Raw genomic sequence first — 18,574 nt, 5'->3', positions numbered from 1 at the left:
TGTAGATTATATACTGTACATAATATGCAAGTTTTGCAAGTGTATTTTGACCGTTTTGCATCACTTTTGGAAAGACTTGGCAGCTTATCTGTTTCAGATCTGTGATCTCAATGATAAGAGGAACATAAATTTGTGGAGAGCGCATGCAGCATTTTCCTATTGCATGTGTTTTGAGGTTTGGTGGTTTTTACTAATCGGAGGCTTTTTGGGCCGTTGTAGTGTGTTCTTGTATTTGGATGTGTTGTGTGTATTTGCACCTGCACTGTGGCGGGGTGGCCGGTGTTCAGAATCAGAATCAGAATCAGAATTCCTTTATTTGTCCCACAGATGGGGAAATTTCTTTGTCACAGCAGCCAAAGGACAGTAATTACAATAACAGTAATACAAGTAAAAAATAAACAATATAATAAGAAGATAAGAAATAGAATTGAAATTGTATATACATAATATTTACAATATGAACAGTGTAATTTTAAACGGTGTGTTATTTTTATTTACAAATAATAATAAATATGGGTATTTAAAAATTGTCCATTTAGTGCAAACCAAAATGTATATGGGATATGTGTGGAAGTTTTTTATGGCATAGTGCACATGTGAGGTCTACTGGGAGCAGTGCTGGCTGTAGAGTCTAACAGCAGCAGATGGTGGTTTTGATGCTGTGGCTGATGTATGTATGTATTTATGTATGTATGCAGGTCTGTGTATGTATGTATTTGTGCTTTCTTTTCTTTTTTTTTGCCTTCTTGTTTTAACTTTAACTAGTCTGGCTTGACTGTTATATTATCTTCCTGAGTGTCCTGCTTTTGTTGTCAGAGCACTGTCAACTCTGTTTTTAAAGGTGCTCTACAAATAAAGTTATTATTATTATTATTTCATGTGTTTTCTTAAGTTGTAGCGTTTGCCCTTGTCAGCCACTGTAAAACAGCGTTTAGATCACACTTGTACCCCTTTCACACCCCAAACCCACTAATATTCAGCTTTTTTGTCTTTTAATCAGAACAATGGGTACAATCAGCATTTGAAGAGAAACTGAAAAATAAAGAGAAAGACCTTTGAGCCGTAGTATCCATGATTTCAACCATCTAGCACGGTTTCTCCCATTCTGGCATATGGAACATATGACTTGATTATCTCTGAGCTGTAGTCTTTGCGGTGTGTTCAGGTGCAGCTTTTTGGCCGAGACACAGGCGACGTGACAGTTGGCATTCCTCACAGCTAGTTCTTCCATGTCGGTTTGGTGGGTCTGGGATCTTTCATGCTTTTAGGTTTTAGAAAGTCCTCTTAACAAATACATGTTATTTTGTATGAAGGGTTTCAAAACAAACCATGTTGTGTACATGGAGAACAAAACGGAGAAATCACCAGTCATTGGTGAAATAAACTGGAAGCTCAGTGTCAGAATCTGTTCAGTGTTGGCCCTGGATGTCATCAGGTCATCAAGGTGAGCAACACCTCTCACCACCAGCCTCCTGTCCTGTTGAAGACATCTTATTGTGGCTTTAATAGCTGTGTGGAAAAGTGGCAGCAGATTAAGAGCTTCACCCTGAGTGTGTGTGTGTGTGTGTGTGTGTGTGTGTGTGTGTGTGTGTGTGTGTGTGTGTGTGTGTGTGTGTGTTAGTGTGTTTATGTTTGTGTGTGACCCCATTAGCAGCCATTAGTGCTGCATTCAACAGTACATTCACCTTTTGTTTAGCCTGTGTGTGTGTGTGTGTGTGTGTGTGTGTGTGTGTGTGTGTGTGTGTGTGTTAAAGGCAGGATGTAGCTGATCTGCTGACCCACATGTTGCCAGATAAGGATCAGAGTGGAAGAAGACAAATACCACACTCTCCTGTGAGAGGATACACTGTGTGTGTGTGTGTGTGTGTGTGTGTGTGTGTGTGTGTGTGTGTGTGTGTCCAACTCCATTCATTTTCATATAAGCTGATTGTGTCCTGATAAAAAAAAAAAATCTTTGGAGCTCTCGTTGTCCAAAAACTAGTAAAGACACATCAGCGGGCCACACTGATCTACCGCTGAAAATAGTCTTCAATAAATGCACTATTCGTGTGTCTTCAGTAGGAACCGATGGGCTCGGGGCTGAGGCCAAGGACAGGGGAGAGAAGTCAGAAAGTTCTTAGAAACAGAATAACACATTGTTTGTTTGGCTCTTGTCACAGGATTTGTTGGCAATAAGAGAAATAAATTACAGAATATTTTTAGGATTATCTTTGTAGCCAGAAGGTTGTTGAATCGACTTCGACTAGAAACGTTCCTCTAACTTCTGTTTTTTAGGGCAACACATCCTCAGACCCAAACAAAATCTGCAACAACCTGACCGCAGCAGCATAACGGCAACTGCCATACTGGACCTTCCTCTTACAATCACAGTTGGTCAGGTTTAAGAAAACATTGTGTTTTGGTTAAAATAACTCTCCATTGACATTTGGTTTCACACAGGACTTAAACAGCGACCTCCTTGATAAAAGTCCTGTACTTGTTTGACCCACCTCGTCCTCCTCCCTGTTTGGACTTTCTTGTATCAAACTAATCCTGACTTCCTCTTCTGCTGCCGTTATAATCACTACGGCCACCAGAGGTCACCGCCTTACAAGAAACGTAAATATGGTTGGTAATAAGCTGCTTTCACAGTCTGGTGGTTTCTGGTATTCCTGAAGAGCTGCGTCTGTGTTTTCTGTGGCCTCTGTGTTGTTGAGGATTTCATTGCACTGTGAGAAGAAAATAATCCTGATTTTTATTGTTTGTTCGTCCGATATTTTGACAAAATGTCTGAAATGAAATGGTATTTTTTTGTTAATTTATGGAACTTTATATTTGATTTGTGACTGTTGTGGTTCTTGTTGTCTGGTGTCTTGTAAAGGTGCAGGACACTTAAATAAACCAACCAATCATTTAATCAATCATTTCTACTAATCACTTTTATACAGTTGAAGTGACACTCACAATGAGAAAAAGCAGAGATATACATTTAAAACCTATAACTATGAAAGACTCTCCCTCACCCCAACTCGACCTTCAGTACTTTCTGTCTGAACCTTCGTCTGATTGGTGGATCCTGCCTGACAACAGGTGATGACACCAGTTTGTTCACACCCAATCAGTGATCAAGCTGAACCCGTTCACCTCCAGTTCTATTGTTTGACTGAACCGCTGATTTGTTTACATGTTGACCTCTGAACTCCTCCTCCTTCTCCTCTTCATCACCTCCTCCACCCTTCTTTCTCCTCCTTAAACATTTCTGCAGGCGTTCCTCCTCCTTCTCTCCTCCTCCTCTCCATCCTGCCTCCTCCTCCCTCACCTCTTCTCCTCCCCTGCATCTGTGGACAAGTTTCCTGTCGCAGGAAACAGCCTGATGGTGGAGGTCAGAAACAGGATGTCCTGCAGGGAGGAGAGGAGAGGAGAGGAGAGGAGACAGGAGAGGAGAGGAAACAAGAGAGGAGAGGAGAGGAGAGGAGAGGAGAGGAGAGGAGAGGAGAGGAGAGGAGAGGAGGGGAAACAAGAGAGGAGAGGAGAGGAGAGGAGAGGAGACAGGAGACAGGAGAGGAGAGGAGACAGGAGAGGAGAGGAAACGAGAGGAGAGGAGAGGAGAGGAGAGGAGACAGGAGAGGAGAGGAAACAAGAGAGGAGAGGAGAGGAGAGGAGAGGAGAGGAGAGGAGAGGAGAGGAAACAGGAGAGGAGAGGAGAGGAGAGGAGAGGAGACAGGAGACAGGAGAGGAGAGGAGACAGGAGAGGAGAGGAAACAAGAGAGGAGAGGAGAGGAGAGGAGACAGGAGAGGAGAGGAAACAAGAGAGGAGAGGAGAGGAGAGGAGAGGAGAGGAGAGGAGAGGAGAGGAGAGGAGAGGAGAGGAGGAAACAAGTGAGGAGCAGAGGAGGAGACGATAGTGGAGATAAAATAAGGACAGGAGAGAGGAGAGGCCAGGAGGAAACAGGAGAGGCATCAAGAGGATAAACTAAAGTGTGGTGAGAAGAGAAGAGGACAATAAACAAGGAGAGGAGAGGAGAGGAGACTAGGAGATGGAAGAGGAGAGGGGCAAAGGAGATTAAACAAGGAGAGGAAAGTAAAAGGAAAGGAAAGGAAAGGAAAGGAAAGGAAAGAAGGACAGATGAGTAGAGATGGAAACAAGGAGATGAAATGAGGCGAGGAAAAGAGAGAAAAAAAAGGACAGACGATGAGAAAAGAGGCAACGAAGAGTTGATGAAATAAAGAGAGCAGATGAAACAAGAGATTGAACAAGGCGATGAAACAGAGACAGAAGAGAAGAGGAAAGGAAAGGAAAGGACAAAAAAAAGGAATCATCAAATAATATTTCCTCCATTATTCCTCCTCATTATTTCAGCCACTAAATCAGACATTGGGACATATCAACATGGGCAGCGCTACACCTGAAGAAAAGCTTTTTTTTAAATGAATGCTAGCAAAGTGTTTGGAGGAGTTTGGAAGAAAAGTACTTTGCTCCAGTATCATTGGACATAAGAGGGTCGGACATGTCCTTGAGAGCTTTGACAGATTTCTAACAGACTCTGGGTCACGTCTGAGGTTGTGTGTTGATGTGTTAGTTTTCAACATGTATTATTTAATCATTCTATTTATTACACACACTCTCTGACAATGATCTCTGTGGCGTCTTCCTTCCTCGACGTTCCACATCCTCATCCTGATCCACTGTCTCATATATTGTGTGTTGTGTTTACATGAAATAACATCAACAGCTTGTTGCTCTGCAGAAGAAGCGATGATGCGTTTTACACTTCCTGTTTGTTTGGAACGAACACAACTGGATGCAGAACCGACACAGGAACAAACACTCGAAGAAATGAGACGTTTACTGTTTTCACATCATCAAATCATCAAATTTGAAAAATAAATCTGTACAATACCGTTATATCAATTAACACTCGTGTTATTGAACTGGTTACATAAAGGCGACACGCTGAGCTGCAGACGGAGGAAACAGCAGCATCTTAACATTTTTGTGTGTATGTCTGCAGGATTAATAGTTTCTTCCTGTGATTGTGGATCTTCCTCCTTCTCACCCAGACCTACTGACCTCCTCAGAGCACACACACACACACACACACACACACACACACACACACACACAGGATCAAGATACTGGTATTTCCCTGGATTTTTTTAACCAAAACCTTCTGCTATTGCAAACCTCAGGTCAGCAGGAGGTTAGAGCCATTCAGATGCAGCGGCGGCTGGTGGGGGGCAGTATGTGAAAGTCATTTGTCAGGTGGGGCAATTGTTGATTTTATGGCTTGTTATGGTGGATAACTTGATCAGTTACTGGCTCTTCTTTTTGGAATCAGGGTTCTGGAAGCAGCAAGTGCTCGGGGCACAAGACGGCATGAAGCAGGGCCCGGTTCAGCAAGTTTAATGAAGTACGCAGGAATTTATACAGGCTGAAAAAAAAAACCTTACACAATGCTTAATATAAAAGAAGCACATGGAAATAAGTAGGTAGTTATAAAACATGAATGAGTGCTTGCAAAACAATGGGATGAGCAGGGAATGGAAACAGCTTGAGTCAAAATGGGTCACGGTCAGATTTAAAGGCTATATTCAGGGTCCAGGAAGTGATGAGAGTGGAATGAAATGTTTCCCAACATGATGGGTCCTTTTAAAAGAGAGCTCTCTGCTGTCATACTAACTGCAGCAGTAGGCCTACATCAAGAGAACAACAACAACTGTACAACAAGTAACAAATGAGCTTTTAATTTAGTATATCAGAACTTTGTGCACATTCATTTACCAATACAGAGTCAAATTCTAGACCCTATAAAATCCTTTAAAAACCTTCCAGGGAACCCTTTGTGAACTTTTATTTGGCATTAGCAGATAAAAATAAATAAGTACAGAGTGATTAGATAACACATTATAGAGGCTATTATGCAGTGATATGAATACAGGTGTGCCTTGAGATATTAGCTTACTCTGCTTATGCCCGGGTGTTTTGTTCTTAGGATGGACAAGTTCCCATCTCAGTGTGTTGCTAGGTTTGAAGCCAACTGGGATGTGATGTTCATTGAAGATCCTCCAGAGTTTTTCATGTGATCTTGCAAATCCATCTTGCCAGGCTCCAAGCTCGTGGCAGACTCAAAGTGGTTCAACCAATCAGTGTGGACGTGGTTCTGACGTAAAGACTAGCAAGAGAAGCAATGATTTGTTTAAAAAACAACAATGGCGGCTACTCAAGAGGTTAGCGTAGCTGCTATTGCATCAGTTCTATCACAACTGGAGCATTTATTTCATTGAAAGAAGTACATGGAAAAGACGTTTACTCTCCGCTCTTGACTGACGCCTGTAAGAGTTTAATTTACCAAATGTCCCGTTCGCGCTCTATTACTGTTGATCTGATTTGTTGAAGTTAGCTTGTGATAAAGGAATGGTTCGTCCAATCACCTGCCAAGTATTTCTTTCGAAGTGCCTGCCCTTTTCCAAACAGTTTCAAGTGGTGCTTGTGGTTAAACTTGACCAACCTGAAGTAAACATTGACAGGTCGACTGAATGAAAACAGAGCGTCACAGTCATTATTACATCCACATTTAGTCAGAAACAGTTGAATATCATCCAGTTTTTAAACAGATGTTGTCAATGAAGGTTTATCAGACTGAAGATGAGGCAGTTGTGTGTGTGTGTGTGTGTGTGTGTGTGTGTGTGTGCTTTTAACAGGAATTGTTGATCAGCAGACTTTTACGTTGATTTAGCTCTCTTCATGAAATGGTGAAACAGGCAGAAAAAACTATGACTCCTATCCTATTTTTATTGTTTCTTTTGCTTTTATGTGGTAGATAACCCTGCTTTAAATTTCGGAACTACAGTTCCCATAATGCTTTGAGAGTAGTGCCGAATTAACCATTAGCCATTCTTGTTTGCAATATACCCATGAGTGCACAGACAGCTGTCATCTGATTACTGTGAGACTGAAGAAACCTTAAAAACACGATGATTCTTAAGGAAGTCCTAGAGATAGAAGGAGCTCCTTTTCTTCTATTATTTCTAAGCAGATTTATGGATTTTGTTTGTGTACGGAACTGAAACTACTAAAGGGTACTACTGCAGTTCAAAATCAATCAGTGAAACATGTTGGACTAACTGCCAGTTATCATGTGACAGGTTCATCTTTCAGTTTGGTTTCACCTCTGAGTCTCTGTCAGAATTTAGTTCTTCTGTATCTTAATCAATTGCACACAGAGCTGAGACAGAAGCATCCAGATAAAACCAGTTTAAAGTCGGTCACGCTCTGACGATGTTAGTGAACTCAACACATTCAACTCTAATCCAATTTTGCAATTCAAAATTTGACGTGGAGCTAAAAAAGACATAAATAAAAATGGACTTTCATTCAATTTCAATCTGAAGTCACTTTAACACATCTGAGAACACAACTTTAATGCAGACGCTGTGATGTTTCTAATACGTGATATTAACAGGGGAAATAACATTTGATACACTTCAAATTTTCATCTCATGATCAGAATTATTGTGTTGTTATTAGATTTACAAAAGAATCTCTCAGACCAGGGAGTGTTCAAAGTATCTCAGTGCTGATAGTCAGATAGTCATATGAGAAACGTGTGCTTCAGTTTCAGAAGAACTGGTTCAGATTCCAATGATGCTAAATATCATTCAACCCAAAGGATTTGTATTGTTGACATGGGGCAATTTTTACTTTGATTTGTGTTTATGTTTATGAAAAGGTTTAAACTACCCCTCAGCAAATCTTGTTCAGTTTGGGTATGTTATTCTGGTTGAGGTGTCTATATGGAGCATTTTCATTCTGTTTGGGCTTTTAAACCGATTATAATCAGAATATTAGGCTCCATGTAAATGCAGTTTGTGTTTCAGGTGTGCCGCACCCCTCTCTGAATGATCACCTGAACACTCACCTGAATATCAACCTCAAGAACCAGTGTTCAGTTTGGCCACTGAGCTGTTGTTCGGTTGGTGCTGCTGATTTAGTAGCTGAAACTGATTTTTTTTTAAAAATGTTATCATAGATTTATCAGAACGACTAGATACCAAATGCAAAGATGGCGCCCATTCAGTCCAAAGAGAACTGCTCAGCTTGTGCATAAACTAAAAAATGTTTTCTAGCTCCAAGGTTTACCATTAAGGAAAGTTTTTTTTTAATGATACAGCCATTGCAAAAGCATAAGAAATGAGAAATCAGGGAGGTGGATGTTAAAGTGTTTTTATTACAGAAGTTCAGCTGTTAAATTCATGCTGCCCACGTTGATCTCCTCGCAGTTGGCTTCCCAGCTATCACTAACAGAGAAGAGGCTAAATTCCACGAACACACCAGAGCACGCTGTGATCAATAAGTCTTACACACTTAGTGAGTCAACACACACGTGATTGTTTTCACAGCCAACCATTAAAAATCCAGCTACCAGCTCACTTGCCAGGGCAGAGGCGACATAGAAAGACCAGAAAAAACAAAAGGTTAACAACAGAATAATCCCACGGCAAGAGCAGCTAACGCACCACTGATGCTCAGTCACATCGATCTACTTCCCTTCACCTTCACCCCCGCTGGGAAGCAGCTCAGTTGTGTCTGGCCTCGGCATCTTCCCTGCATGCCAAAGTTCTGAGCTGTGCACCTGCCTCACTTTAAACATCCCAAACCTGTGTTCCTAGGCCTCTATCCTGCAAACCCCACTAGATGGTGCTCCTCTCCTTTTTTCTAAAACCACCATAGATCAAAAATCCATAATAGAAAGTCGTCAAGTGTCCAAAAATGGAAGCAAGGCTGAGCGGTGCTGTCGTATCCAGGTCTAATTCATGATTTCAATTATATCTGGTGATACAGCTCTTCATCCTTTGACTTTGCTGACTGTCTCTGCAATTTGTTTTGCTCAGGTGTAGAGCAGTGTAAATATTTCTGCCCTCTAGTGGCCTCAATCACACAATGCAGGTATAAGAAATGACATAAACCAAGTGTATTATTAATGTGCATGTATGTATGTATGTATGTCTGGTGTCCATATGCTGTGGTTTCACATTAACGTCTCTCTGGTTAAAACGCTGCAGCTGCCACAGCGGTGTACTTCCTGTCTGAGATTAAGAGGAACAAGTGGCCTGCAGCTGCACCACTGTAATCAAACTGCATGCTTATCTATCTGTTAATCACTTGTTCTGAGTTCTCCTTTGAGAAATACCTGAAACACAAAGAGAGAAATTTAAATTTGGATAAATAACACATGGTGTGTACAGTAGATATATCAGGATGTGTCCTCCAAAATAAAAGCCACATGCTGTGCAGCTGCTGGTTCAGAGCAGCCTTTTGTAGTTTTTTGGTTTTAGTTCAAGTATTGATGCTAACAGGAAGGTCACAGCATTACTGTTTAAGTTCTGTTCTTTACAAATACTCTAATGAGCAGGGGTCAGAGGTGAAAGCATTCTTATGAAGAAAAAAGCTGATTGGCTGTTGTGGTTTGTTTCTTCTCCGGAGGTTCAGTCGGTCTTTCATCTCTGGTGGAACCACAAAAGAAACAGTTAATGAACGTTAGCAGACGCCGGCAGCTGATTTTCATCAGCAGGTTCAAAGGATCCACACGAGGCTGAAAACACATGTGATCCTGATTCTCTAATTCATTTTTATATTCCTGCACACTGTTTAACCTCTTCAGTGAGCATTAAGGAGAACTGCCTCATGCATCACTGTTGAAGAAACTAGTTCACACAGCTCTTCAGTCACATCCAGCTGCTTGACTTCACGTCCTGGATGTGTGATTCCTCACTTTCCTCCTTTTGTTTTCTGTTTTCTTGGCTGCTTCCTGTTAACATTCACTGCTGCAGCGACCTGAGAACTGATTTTACATTCAAATGTCTTTCTCGTAATAAAGAAACCAGGACATTGTGTATTATTATGATTTTTTTAAGTTGTGTATTTTACATTTAGTTTGCGTTTGCTGCAGAGGGACACTTGATCAATCACAAGGGATTGGAAGTGTTATGTTGTTTCTAAAGTTTGTTTACTCTGGGCTAGTGCTGTTTTCATGGTTGCATATAGTTTAGCAGTAATACGTCCAGTGGCGGAAGGTGCAGAAATAACAGTATTTGTACTGTTAAGTGTCTCAGAAAATAATTTAGTGTGTAGTCACCAGATTTTTTCAGAGGAAATGCTGCCACCTTGTGGTGAAACGTGGAGCTGCTGATTCATTGTGATCAACACTGCTTGTCCTAGATACATGAGGGGAATTATTTTTTATGATCAGTAAGACGTGTTACTGCTGACTTAGGATCATCGTCCTGCTGTTTTGTTGTAACATTGTGACCCTGTGGATAAAAAGTTAATAATCAAACACAATAAGTGAAAACACCCTCAAACACATTGACAGCCTGACCCTGTTTCCACTTGTCATGCCTGTAACTTCATCTCCCTTATTACACTGCAATTAATCACTGGGTAAACTTAAACCAGAAACAGTAAACCTTACACGGAAGACTTTTCTTTCAGTTCATGTCAGAACAATTAGCTTTAAATCATGAACATTAAAGTAACTTTAAACATGAAAAAAAAACACAATTCATGGGAAAATGTTTATTAATAAAAACTGTACACTGTGTGGACACTGATCCCATCGTGTGTCATCAACACTGTAGAAAACAAACATCTGGCAATTTTTTGGCAAATTAAAATCAGAATGATCTAATACAATCAGTTACCAGTTATCTCTTTGTGTGTTTAAATCATTTCTTTTCAACTCCTATTCATTTTATTGTAACCTGCAGATAAAGTTCTTCATCCTAAAGATCAAATCAGGCACTTGGTAAAAACCAACAATCAAATTATAAAAAAAATAACATCTCTTATACATCGGCTACTATCAGTTATCATAAATGAACTCGATGAGCTTAATTCCCAGCAAACCCTTTTTCAAACTTTGCGTTTTTTAAAGAAAAAAATCAAACACTGATCGAGGCAAAGAACCAAAAGCACTTTTTAAAAACAAATCTCCTCGCACAGAAAGCACAACGAGCATTATTACTGTAAAAAACGTGTTAAAAAACAGCATGTCATCAGAAAGAAGTGTCAGCAGATTGTTCTTATAACCAAATCATCACTTTCACTTCCAACAAAAACAAACGTTCCAGTGATCTGAAACATCAGCAGGATGGTCCCGAGTGTGATTCAGCAGCGAGACGTGGAGGTTTGTGTGATGAGATGAACACAGTCTGTTTTTTTGCCATTAAAATCTCTCCCGTCTTCTGGTCCTACTGCAACTTTGATCATTCCACATAAGAGTGGCGCAAATGTACAATCTGACTTTTAGTTTCAACCACTGCAGAGATGAGACGTGTCTATGACGATCTCTACAAAGAAAACAATTATAAAATGATTTATTATATATTTATTATGTATGATTTTTCAAAAGGCATAATGTGTTTTTGATTCAAATCCATTAGAGGCCAAATATATTAATTAATAATTGTATACGTTTTCCATGGATTTACTTTTTTGTCTATGTTTTGTTCACTAATCTTAGAGCCCTGGAAACATAACAGTTTATATTCTAATATACGTCGAATTAAACGTCTATTTATATGTTAAAGAAATTAAAGTATAACCTTTTCACTTCCTGTTTTCCATAATTGTGAATTCACCCCAAACTAAAAATATCTATTTTGAATATGTCAATATTTAACATTAATTCATTTATCATGTTGCAACTCTGAAAAGTCCTCAGTCATCTGTTCCTTTTGGCTCTTAGCGCTTGCAGTTGAATTGACAAAATAAAAATATTATTCTATGAAATGTTTATTCTATTAATCATTTACATTAATTATTTTTTTTAGTTTTCTGAGCTACAGGACTTGAATCAGATTTTATTTCAGTAACTTGTAGCTTGTAACTTGTTCGGTTCTAGTTTTAGCAGTATGTAATGATTCATCTATTTGGCATTAGCAGGCTCCCGACTGCCCTGACTGTCAGCCGTTCTGTGTCTTTCTTCTCGTTCTTTACAGAAAACAGAAAGATGTTCCTGAATGTAAAGTTGTTGGTTAAAATCTAATAAACTCTCTACTGCCAAGGTGCCACTGGGCAAGGCTAACCCCCAATGCTGACAGATGACAGTAAAAGCAGCTGTTTTTACAGGACGAATAAAGGTTGTAGAGCTGTAGTGAGAGCAGATCTGAGGTTTTTGATTTTCTCGCCGTTTCCTAAAGTGTTGACAAGAAATTGCAACATTTCCTTGCGAGAGAGACACCTCAGCTCAAAGTCACACAGCCTGATCATATCTACAGAAACCTTCCACAACTGTTGGTCATACTGTGGTTTATAAATGCGTATGACTTCCTGCAAAAAACTTTTTTGAGATCAAATGTCTGATACAAAAATGTTGATAGCTTTTCTCAGAAATATGTGAATGTGAAATTCTTATCATTTTTCTTCAGTTTCGATAAAATCTCAGCTTATGAAACATGTCTGTCACTCATGTCATGTCGTTCACTTATTACATGGCACCATGTTTGGCTGCAGCAGGTGAAGTGAAGCATAAGAATACTTAAAGACTTTAAAGAATGCTGCCTGGTGGCTCAGGTGGATCTGGAGGAAAAAGGAAAGGCTTCACTTTCATGCAAACTAGCTGTAATAGTCTGAAGAGTCATAAAGAGTCATAAAATGTCAAATATTTTCCATCTTGTTTTTCTCCTTCTCATCACAACCTCTTATAAACCGCTGTGAGGTTTGTTAGACTCTGAACTTTGTGCAACTTCTGCTTTCGTTTCCCAATTTTCAGTTGTTTTTAAGTGCAAGTAAATAAAAACCTGAACCCCGACAGTTTCAGTTGTTGGTTCAGTTGGAGTGAAGAGACAGAGCCAATTTGAGGCAGCCCAGCTCTTTGTCCTGGCTGCCCAGGACGCCCTGCACACGGTAGTTCCCGTTAGTCAGCCAGTAGGGCAGATCCATGTCAGGCACGTAGAAGTCGGACTTAGGCAGAGAGTACGAGCCCTGAGGAGACACACAGGAGATCTCAAAGATCAGAGGTGCTCTGATGAAACACAGTTCCTGTAATCACTGGTAAGAAGCAAGAAAACAGAGGTTCATCTATCTGAAAAAGTGCAGACTTTTAAGACTCACAGCTTTGAAGGGGCAGCGACAGGGCAAGCCGTAGGTGTGCAGCGGTTCAGGACAGTCCTGACCCGGAGGGATCAGCTGGTTCAGGACATCACAGGCGTCTTTATAGTGACAGCTGCCCAGCTCGTCCAGACAGGGAATCTTCACCCAGAAACCTGCCACTTCCTTCTCCAGGGTCACGTTCAGCTGAGGAGCAGTGAAAGAGGAAGAGGGGGCAACAAAGTTTGAAGTTCTTTGATAGCTCTACTGAGATCCTTATCCAAATTATTTCAACCTTGGGTCAAATTAATAAAAAAAAAAGAGATTTTAAAAAAATGGGAAAGGAAAACCACTGGTTAAGACGCTGTACAATACTCCATTATTTTGTCTTTTAGCTTCCGCTGCAAAAAAAAAGAAGTGAGTAGCATCCAAATACTTTAAATACCATGAGTGTTGTTTCTAATCAGAGTTAATGAAGATAATTAAATAAACATATTCTAAATCTGTTCAAGAGTCTGTAAACACACACGATGACTCACTGCAGTGTATTATCAGATCATATCAGACAGTTCTGAGTCCATCTGATCAGATCAGATCTGACATCATTCAGACACACAGAGCTGTTTGTTTACTCTGCTACGATCACAGCTGTAATCTTCAGTCCAGCTCATTATATAAGGAGATTTTTTAACCCTAACTCACTTAGTTCAACTCTAAAGCAAATTAACATGTTTACTGCTCATTCTGTGCTCAGTAATATCGTAAAACTTGGACTTTTAATTCATTACATTATTTCTCTCTTCTCTTTTCCAACAAGTCTCTTCTTGCAGTTGATTCAAAGCCTGCTGACAGGAGATTTTACTGCTTGTCTTTAAAGCCTATATTTGTGATTTGCTAACTTCCTACAGAATGATCCTGATCGCCGTTTGAGATCCTGCAGCAGGGACCTGCTAAAGGTGACCAGGCCTGAATAAATATGGTCTATTCTAATGTAACAAAACTACAAGTACAAGTAACTCCAAGTGTTTCTCATTCCTCATTCACTAGTAGAACCTGTGAGGGTTAATAAGTGTCAAACTACAAGTGAGTTAGTGATGAGCAAGACCTCAAGAGTCTAACCCGGCTCATAACCTCCTCCTGCTCAGTCCTGAGATAGACAACATGATCCGAGGTCATCGCTGAGGGAAAAGAAGGGGGAATTCTCAGCTCTGGAAACAATAAGGGCCCTTATGAAAACGTTTTATTGTCAGATTTAAGTGGAATATTAAATGAATGGAATGGGTCATAATTAATAAGAGAACGACAGAAATACTTTGACTAATTAGACGACAGTTTTCAAGCAGGTTTAAACCAAAAGGGGCCAAAAAAAAACAAAAAAACCCCATAAGATTGAGCTGATTTCTGAAATTAAATCAAACGCATAAAGCACTTCATTAACTGTAATCAGTTCAAACAAGGCATTTTAGGGACATAAAGAGACAGTATTTTTATTTAATCTTTAATTTGTGCTTTTTCTTATGGAATTCTGAATAGGTTTTCTGCTTGTCAGCTTCCTTTGATAAAAAAATCTGATAGCACAACCTCAACAGTTAAAATCCTCTTCATCTTGAACTGATCTCAGCTCTGTGTGTGGTACAGAGTCTGATCTGCTCACATGAAGCTCATAGGATCTGCAGCAGATCCAGACACACCTCTTTCTGCCTCACACAACAACAAGCTGCTCACTCCACGCAGACAAGGCATTTAAACTACTGTTGATTAAAACTCTGTTTGGCTCAGACACACTTATCTGCAATGGAGAAATACCAGCGAGTTAATGATTACTACAGCAGTTGCAGACATTTCTGCCTTTTAATCTCACTTTACCCAGAGCCTGAGGCCCCTGACTTAACAACAGTATTTCGTAACGTAATACAGTCAGGCGACTCGGTGGAGATGTTTGTACTGTATATGTACTCACAGACAGGGGAGCGCTGAGCTCGACAGAAGTGGATCCAGAGGCCGAGGCCGTCAGGTCTCCTGGGATGGCGATGGGATCTGGAGACACGGTCAGAGTCTTCAGCACAGCTGGAGCATCTGGCTGCCCGCAGTTCTTCCAGTCAAAACCAAAAATCTGTCCACGACACAAACAACAGGGTCAGCACTTTTTTAACTAGTTTAAAATAAAATAAAATGATAAAGTTCCAGCAAATTATTCAAATAAGGCATTCCATGTTTGAAAAGGAGAAAGAAGAAGTTAAAAAAATTAGTCCAACCTCCACGTGTCTGTGTTTATACTTTATCATCAGGCTTTGTTATTGAAAACAGAAAGCTAAACTATGCCAATCAGTTTCCATGGTACCCGTCTCAGTAAACAACAACAGATTCGGCCGAAATAAGAGCAAAACATTCAAACAATCCACAAGCAAATCAGTCAGATTTGAACTCATAACTCGCACAAGTCCATCTCATATCTCATTTTTAAAGAGCCTTTTAAGTTTGATGAATCTTGTAAAATCTTGTTGTTGCATTGTCGTATAGTGAATATATGTTGTTTTGTAACAGTGTTTTTTATGTCATAGTGTTTTTGTCTAACAGAGATGTTTTCTCTGTCTCCTGCACAGAGACAGGATGTAAATTAGCTGATAGCGAGCTCTGGCACAGCTCAGAAGCCACAAACTGTTTCCGTCAAACACACAAACAAAAAACAAACAAATAGATGAATAAACATGCAGAATCTGACAACACAAAGCAGCATTTTCACACTTTTTTGGCTATTTACTACAAATACTAGATATTTTACATTAATGTGCCAACTCCTGTCCAAGTCCTGTCACTGTATTTTACATATTTGAATTTGTTTTACAAACCTTCCTGGCTGAGTTTGGTGAGTATGAAAATCAACCTGCACAGACTTTAAACCTGAGTGAACACAGTGAACATGTGGCTTATGCAAATAAAATAATTTTCTCTTTTACGTCAAATATTTCTCTTTGTTTTTATGTGTATGTAAATGTTATATGAATAAAAGTTAGTAGTATTATACTGAGATGGATCTTTTTCCTCTGAACATGTATAGTGTGTCACAAAATGTTCAATGTGAGAAACGACACAAACAAAAACAAGCAGTGAATTCTCACATTTCTCAACAAACATTTGACAGCTTTGATCATAAATGACTCAATTATCTTTGAAAAAAAACAACAACAAAGAAATACATGAAATAAAAACAGAATCCAAAGCACCAGAGAAAGTCACCATGAGATCTCAACTTCTCTCTTATTTTGTTTGTCAAACTTTTCAGTTCAAGACAAACCTCTAACAGTTCGACTTAAATAAATCCACTCAAGTTCATTCAAAGTTTGAATCAGACATCTGTATTTAAATTGAGTTAATCTTATCTTAAAGTCACTGAAGGACTTTGAGATGAGATTAACTTAAATTAGATAACTGATCAGTGATGTTGTTATTTTGAATCAGTCACTTCAGGTTAAAGTTCCAGTTTAAAGGACATATGAACAGAGCAGTACAGTAGTGTTATTATATTAGTAAGTAACATCAGCAGTGACGGACTCACCTGAACCTTAGTGACTCTCTTCAGTCCGGACGAGCTGCTGCAGCTCACCTGAGTTAAAAGTGCCACCAGGCTCACAGTTACCGTCACAGCTGTTAGCTTATCCATCGTTCTGTCTCTGAGTGAAGATTAGAACACAACCCGGAGGAGACACGAGCCGCTGTGGAGACTCTGAGCCTTTAAACTGAGAGAAAACTGAAGCGGCAGCCTTTAGTTTGTCCGCTGCTGGAGTCACTTCCGTGTTTACTTCCGCAATGACCCACACTGTCACGTGACGTAGCGGCCACGTCACGTGACTTGGGCCTCAGCGTTTCCACAGTTTCTGTCTGCGAATTAAAGTTGAGTTGGTTTTTAGTGTGATCATGGGTGCAGAGTGAATACATGAATGAATGCATGAATGAATGAAGGACTTTATTTTGAACCAAAAATTAAAACAAGATAAAAAACAAACAAAACAAAAGTAACAGTGTCTGGAAAGGAGTAGAAATAAAACTTAAATATAACTACACCTTTCTCACTTGTCTTCTTTAACCCTTAGCTGCATGAGTGATATGACCAGTATTACAGATGTTATGCCATTTTTGTCAGTTATGTTATTATATTTTGTTTTGTATTTTGGTTCACACCAGAATGATTTCATTTTTGAGTTCTTCTTATTATGACTGGCCGGTCATAACTAGTTAGTGTTAGCTTACTATAAAATGTGTTGATAGATGATAATAACACACTCTTCCACACACTAGTTATGAATGACACACACATGCACACACAAAGTTCAGTAATGTTTGCTAGCTTAGGTAACTAGCTAGTGTTAGCTAACTATAAAGTAAAATAAACTTATTTGTTGATAGGCCTACTGACATGATAATAGCACATAACGTTATTCTTCTACACAATGCGGATAAAACACACCCACACATGAATGTGCAAGTATGTTGTTGAAACATATCAAATATTTTCCAAAGTAAAAGATGAAGATAATACTTACATGTAAAGTCTGTGGTCCACAATAAATATATTCCTGAAAGCCACAGTTGATAAGAATCAAAGGTTCTTGAGAGTCCACAGGAAATGTATTCAGGTCACTTATGCAAGCTTAATACAAAAACTGAAATTTCTCAAAATGTATAAAAGACAAGTCAAAATGGAAATAGCATGACATCAGAAAACATGTTTTTGCTGGAATAAGTTGAATATGGAATGATAACAACTTTTCATCGTGAAGATAATGCAAGAAAATGACCTCACCAGATCTTTTTTGACCCAATTATGCCTCTGAGGTTTACCTCTTATATCATTTCAACAAATTCTCCAATTTATTTGCAACTTATATACAAACAACTACAAGCCAATTAAATAAATAAATAACAATCCCAGTTTATTTACAATCCAAATATCCACCCAGTGTTACAAAATAAATAGCCGTAACACAAGCTTTCTTTTTCCATATACCTGCCAAAAATATCTTTTTATCTTTATATTTTAATCACTGGGGACAGATTATTTCCCCCCTCCTAACACACTTTATCTAACTATACAGAACAGAGGAACATTGGAGTATTTATTCAGGCTTTTATCATTCAACCCTGACTGGAATAATCTCCCTGTTTATCTTATTTTGCACTGTCTACTCTAACCAGTAGAGGTTAAAAATCAAATCCGCCTTGATGAGCTTTTTAACTACCTTTATTTCAATACATTTAAAATTATTTAATTTGTTTTTATTTGATTTTATCTCATTTATTTGTGCAATGAAACATAGAGGACGAGTACTGTATCCTTTTAATTTCATCACCACGGTGGAGAGGAGGTCGTGTGGCTCGGGCACCACTTGGCGATGCCTTGGCCTGCTCAGACGTCTCCTGGATCCACACACTTTATATATATTATATCATTTGTGTCTGATATTCTGTCAGTGCAACATGTAAACTGTGATTTTGTTGTTCTGTTCT

At 39.3% G+C, this 18,574-nt stretch overlaps 1 protein-coding gene across 1 annotated transcript; it reads right to left on the bottom strand.

The window, feature by feature from the left end:
• Positions 1–10,540: 10,540 nt before the first annotated feature.
• gm2a (ganglioside GM2 activator) lies at positions 10,541–16,869 on the bottom strand. Its single transcript, XM_084353574.1, has 4 exons — positions 16,626–16,869; positions 15,030–15,182; positions 13,094–13,276; positions 10,541–12,964 (listed from the first exon to the last, which is right to left on the bottom strand). Exons 1-4 carry the CDS (start codon positions 16,728–16,730, stop codon positions 12,809–12,811), a joined length of 597 nt encoding a protein of 198 aa, XP_084209700.1. The 5' UTR covers positions 16,731–16,869; the 3' UTR covers positions 10,541–12,808.
• Positions 16,870–18,574: the final 1,705 nt, after the last annotated feature.

This window comes from Pagrus pagrus, assembly GCF_965226575.1.
Source record: "Pagrus pagrus genome assembly, chromosome: 5".
Lineage (NCBI taxonomy): Eukaryota > Metazoa > Chordata > Actinopteri > Spariformes > Sparidae > Pagrus > Pagrus pagrus.
Note: the sequence above shows the minus strand (reverse complement) of the source record. Positions and strands in the feature narration are given on the sequence as shown.

Coding starts and splice junctions, on each gene's coding strand:
- gm2a (XM_084353574.1), bottom strand. CDS start 16,730: ATGGATAAGCTAACAGCTGTGACGGTAACTGTGAGCCTGGTGGCACTT. Junction 15,183..16,625: donor AGAGAGTCACTAAGGTTCAG/GTGAGTCCGTCA, acceptor TGTCGTGGACAG/ATTTTTGGTTTTGACTGGAA. Junction 12,965..13,093: donor GTCGCTGCCCCTTCAAAGCT/GTGAGTCTTAAA, acceptor GTGTCTCCTCAG/GGCTCGTACTCTCTGCCTAA.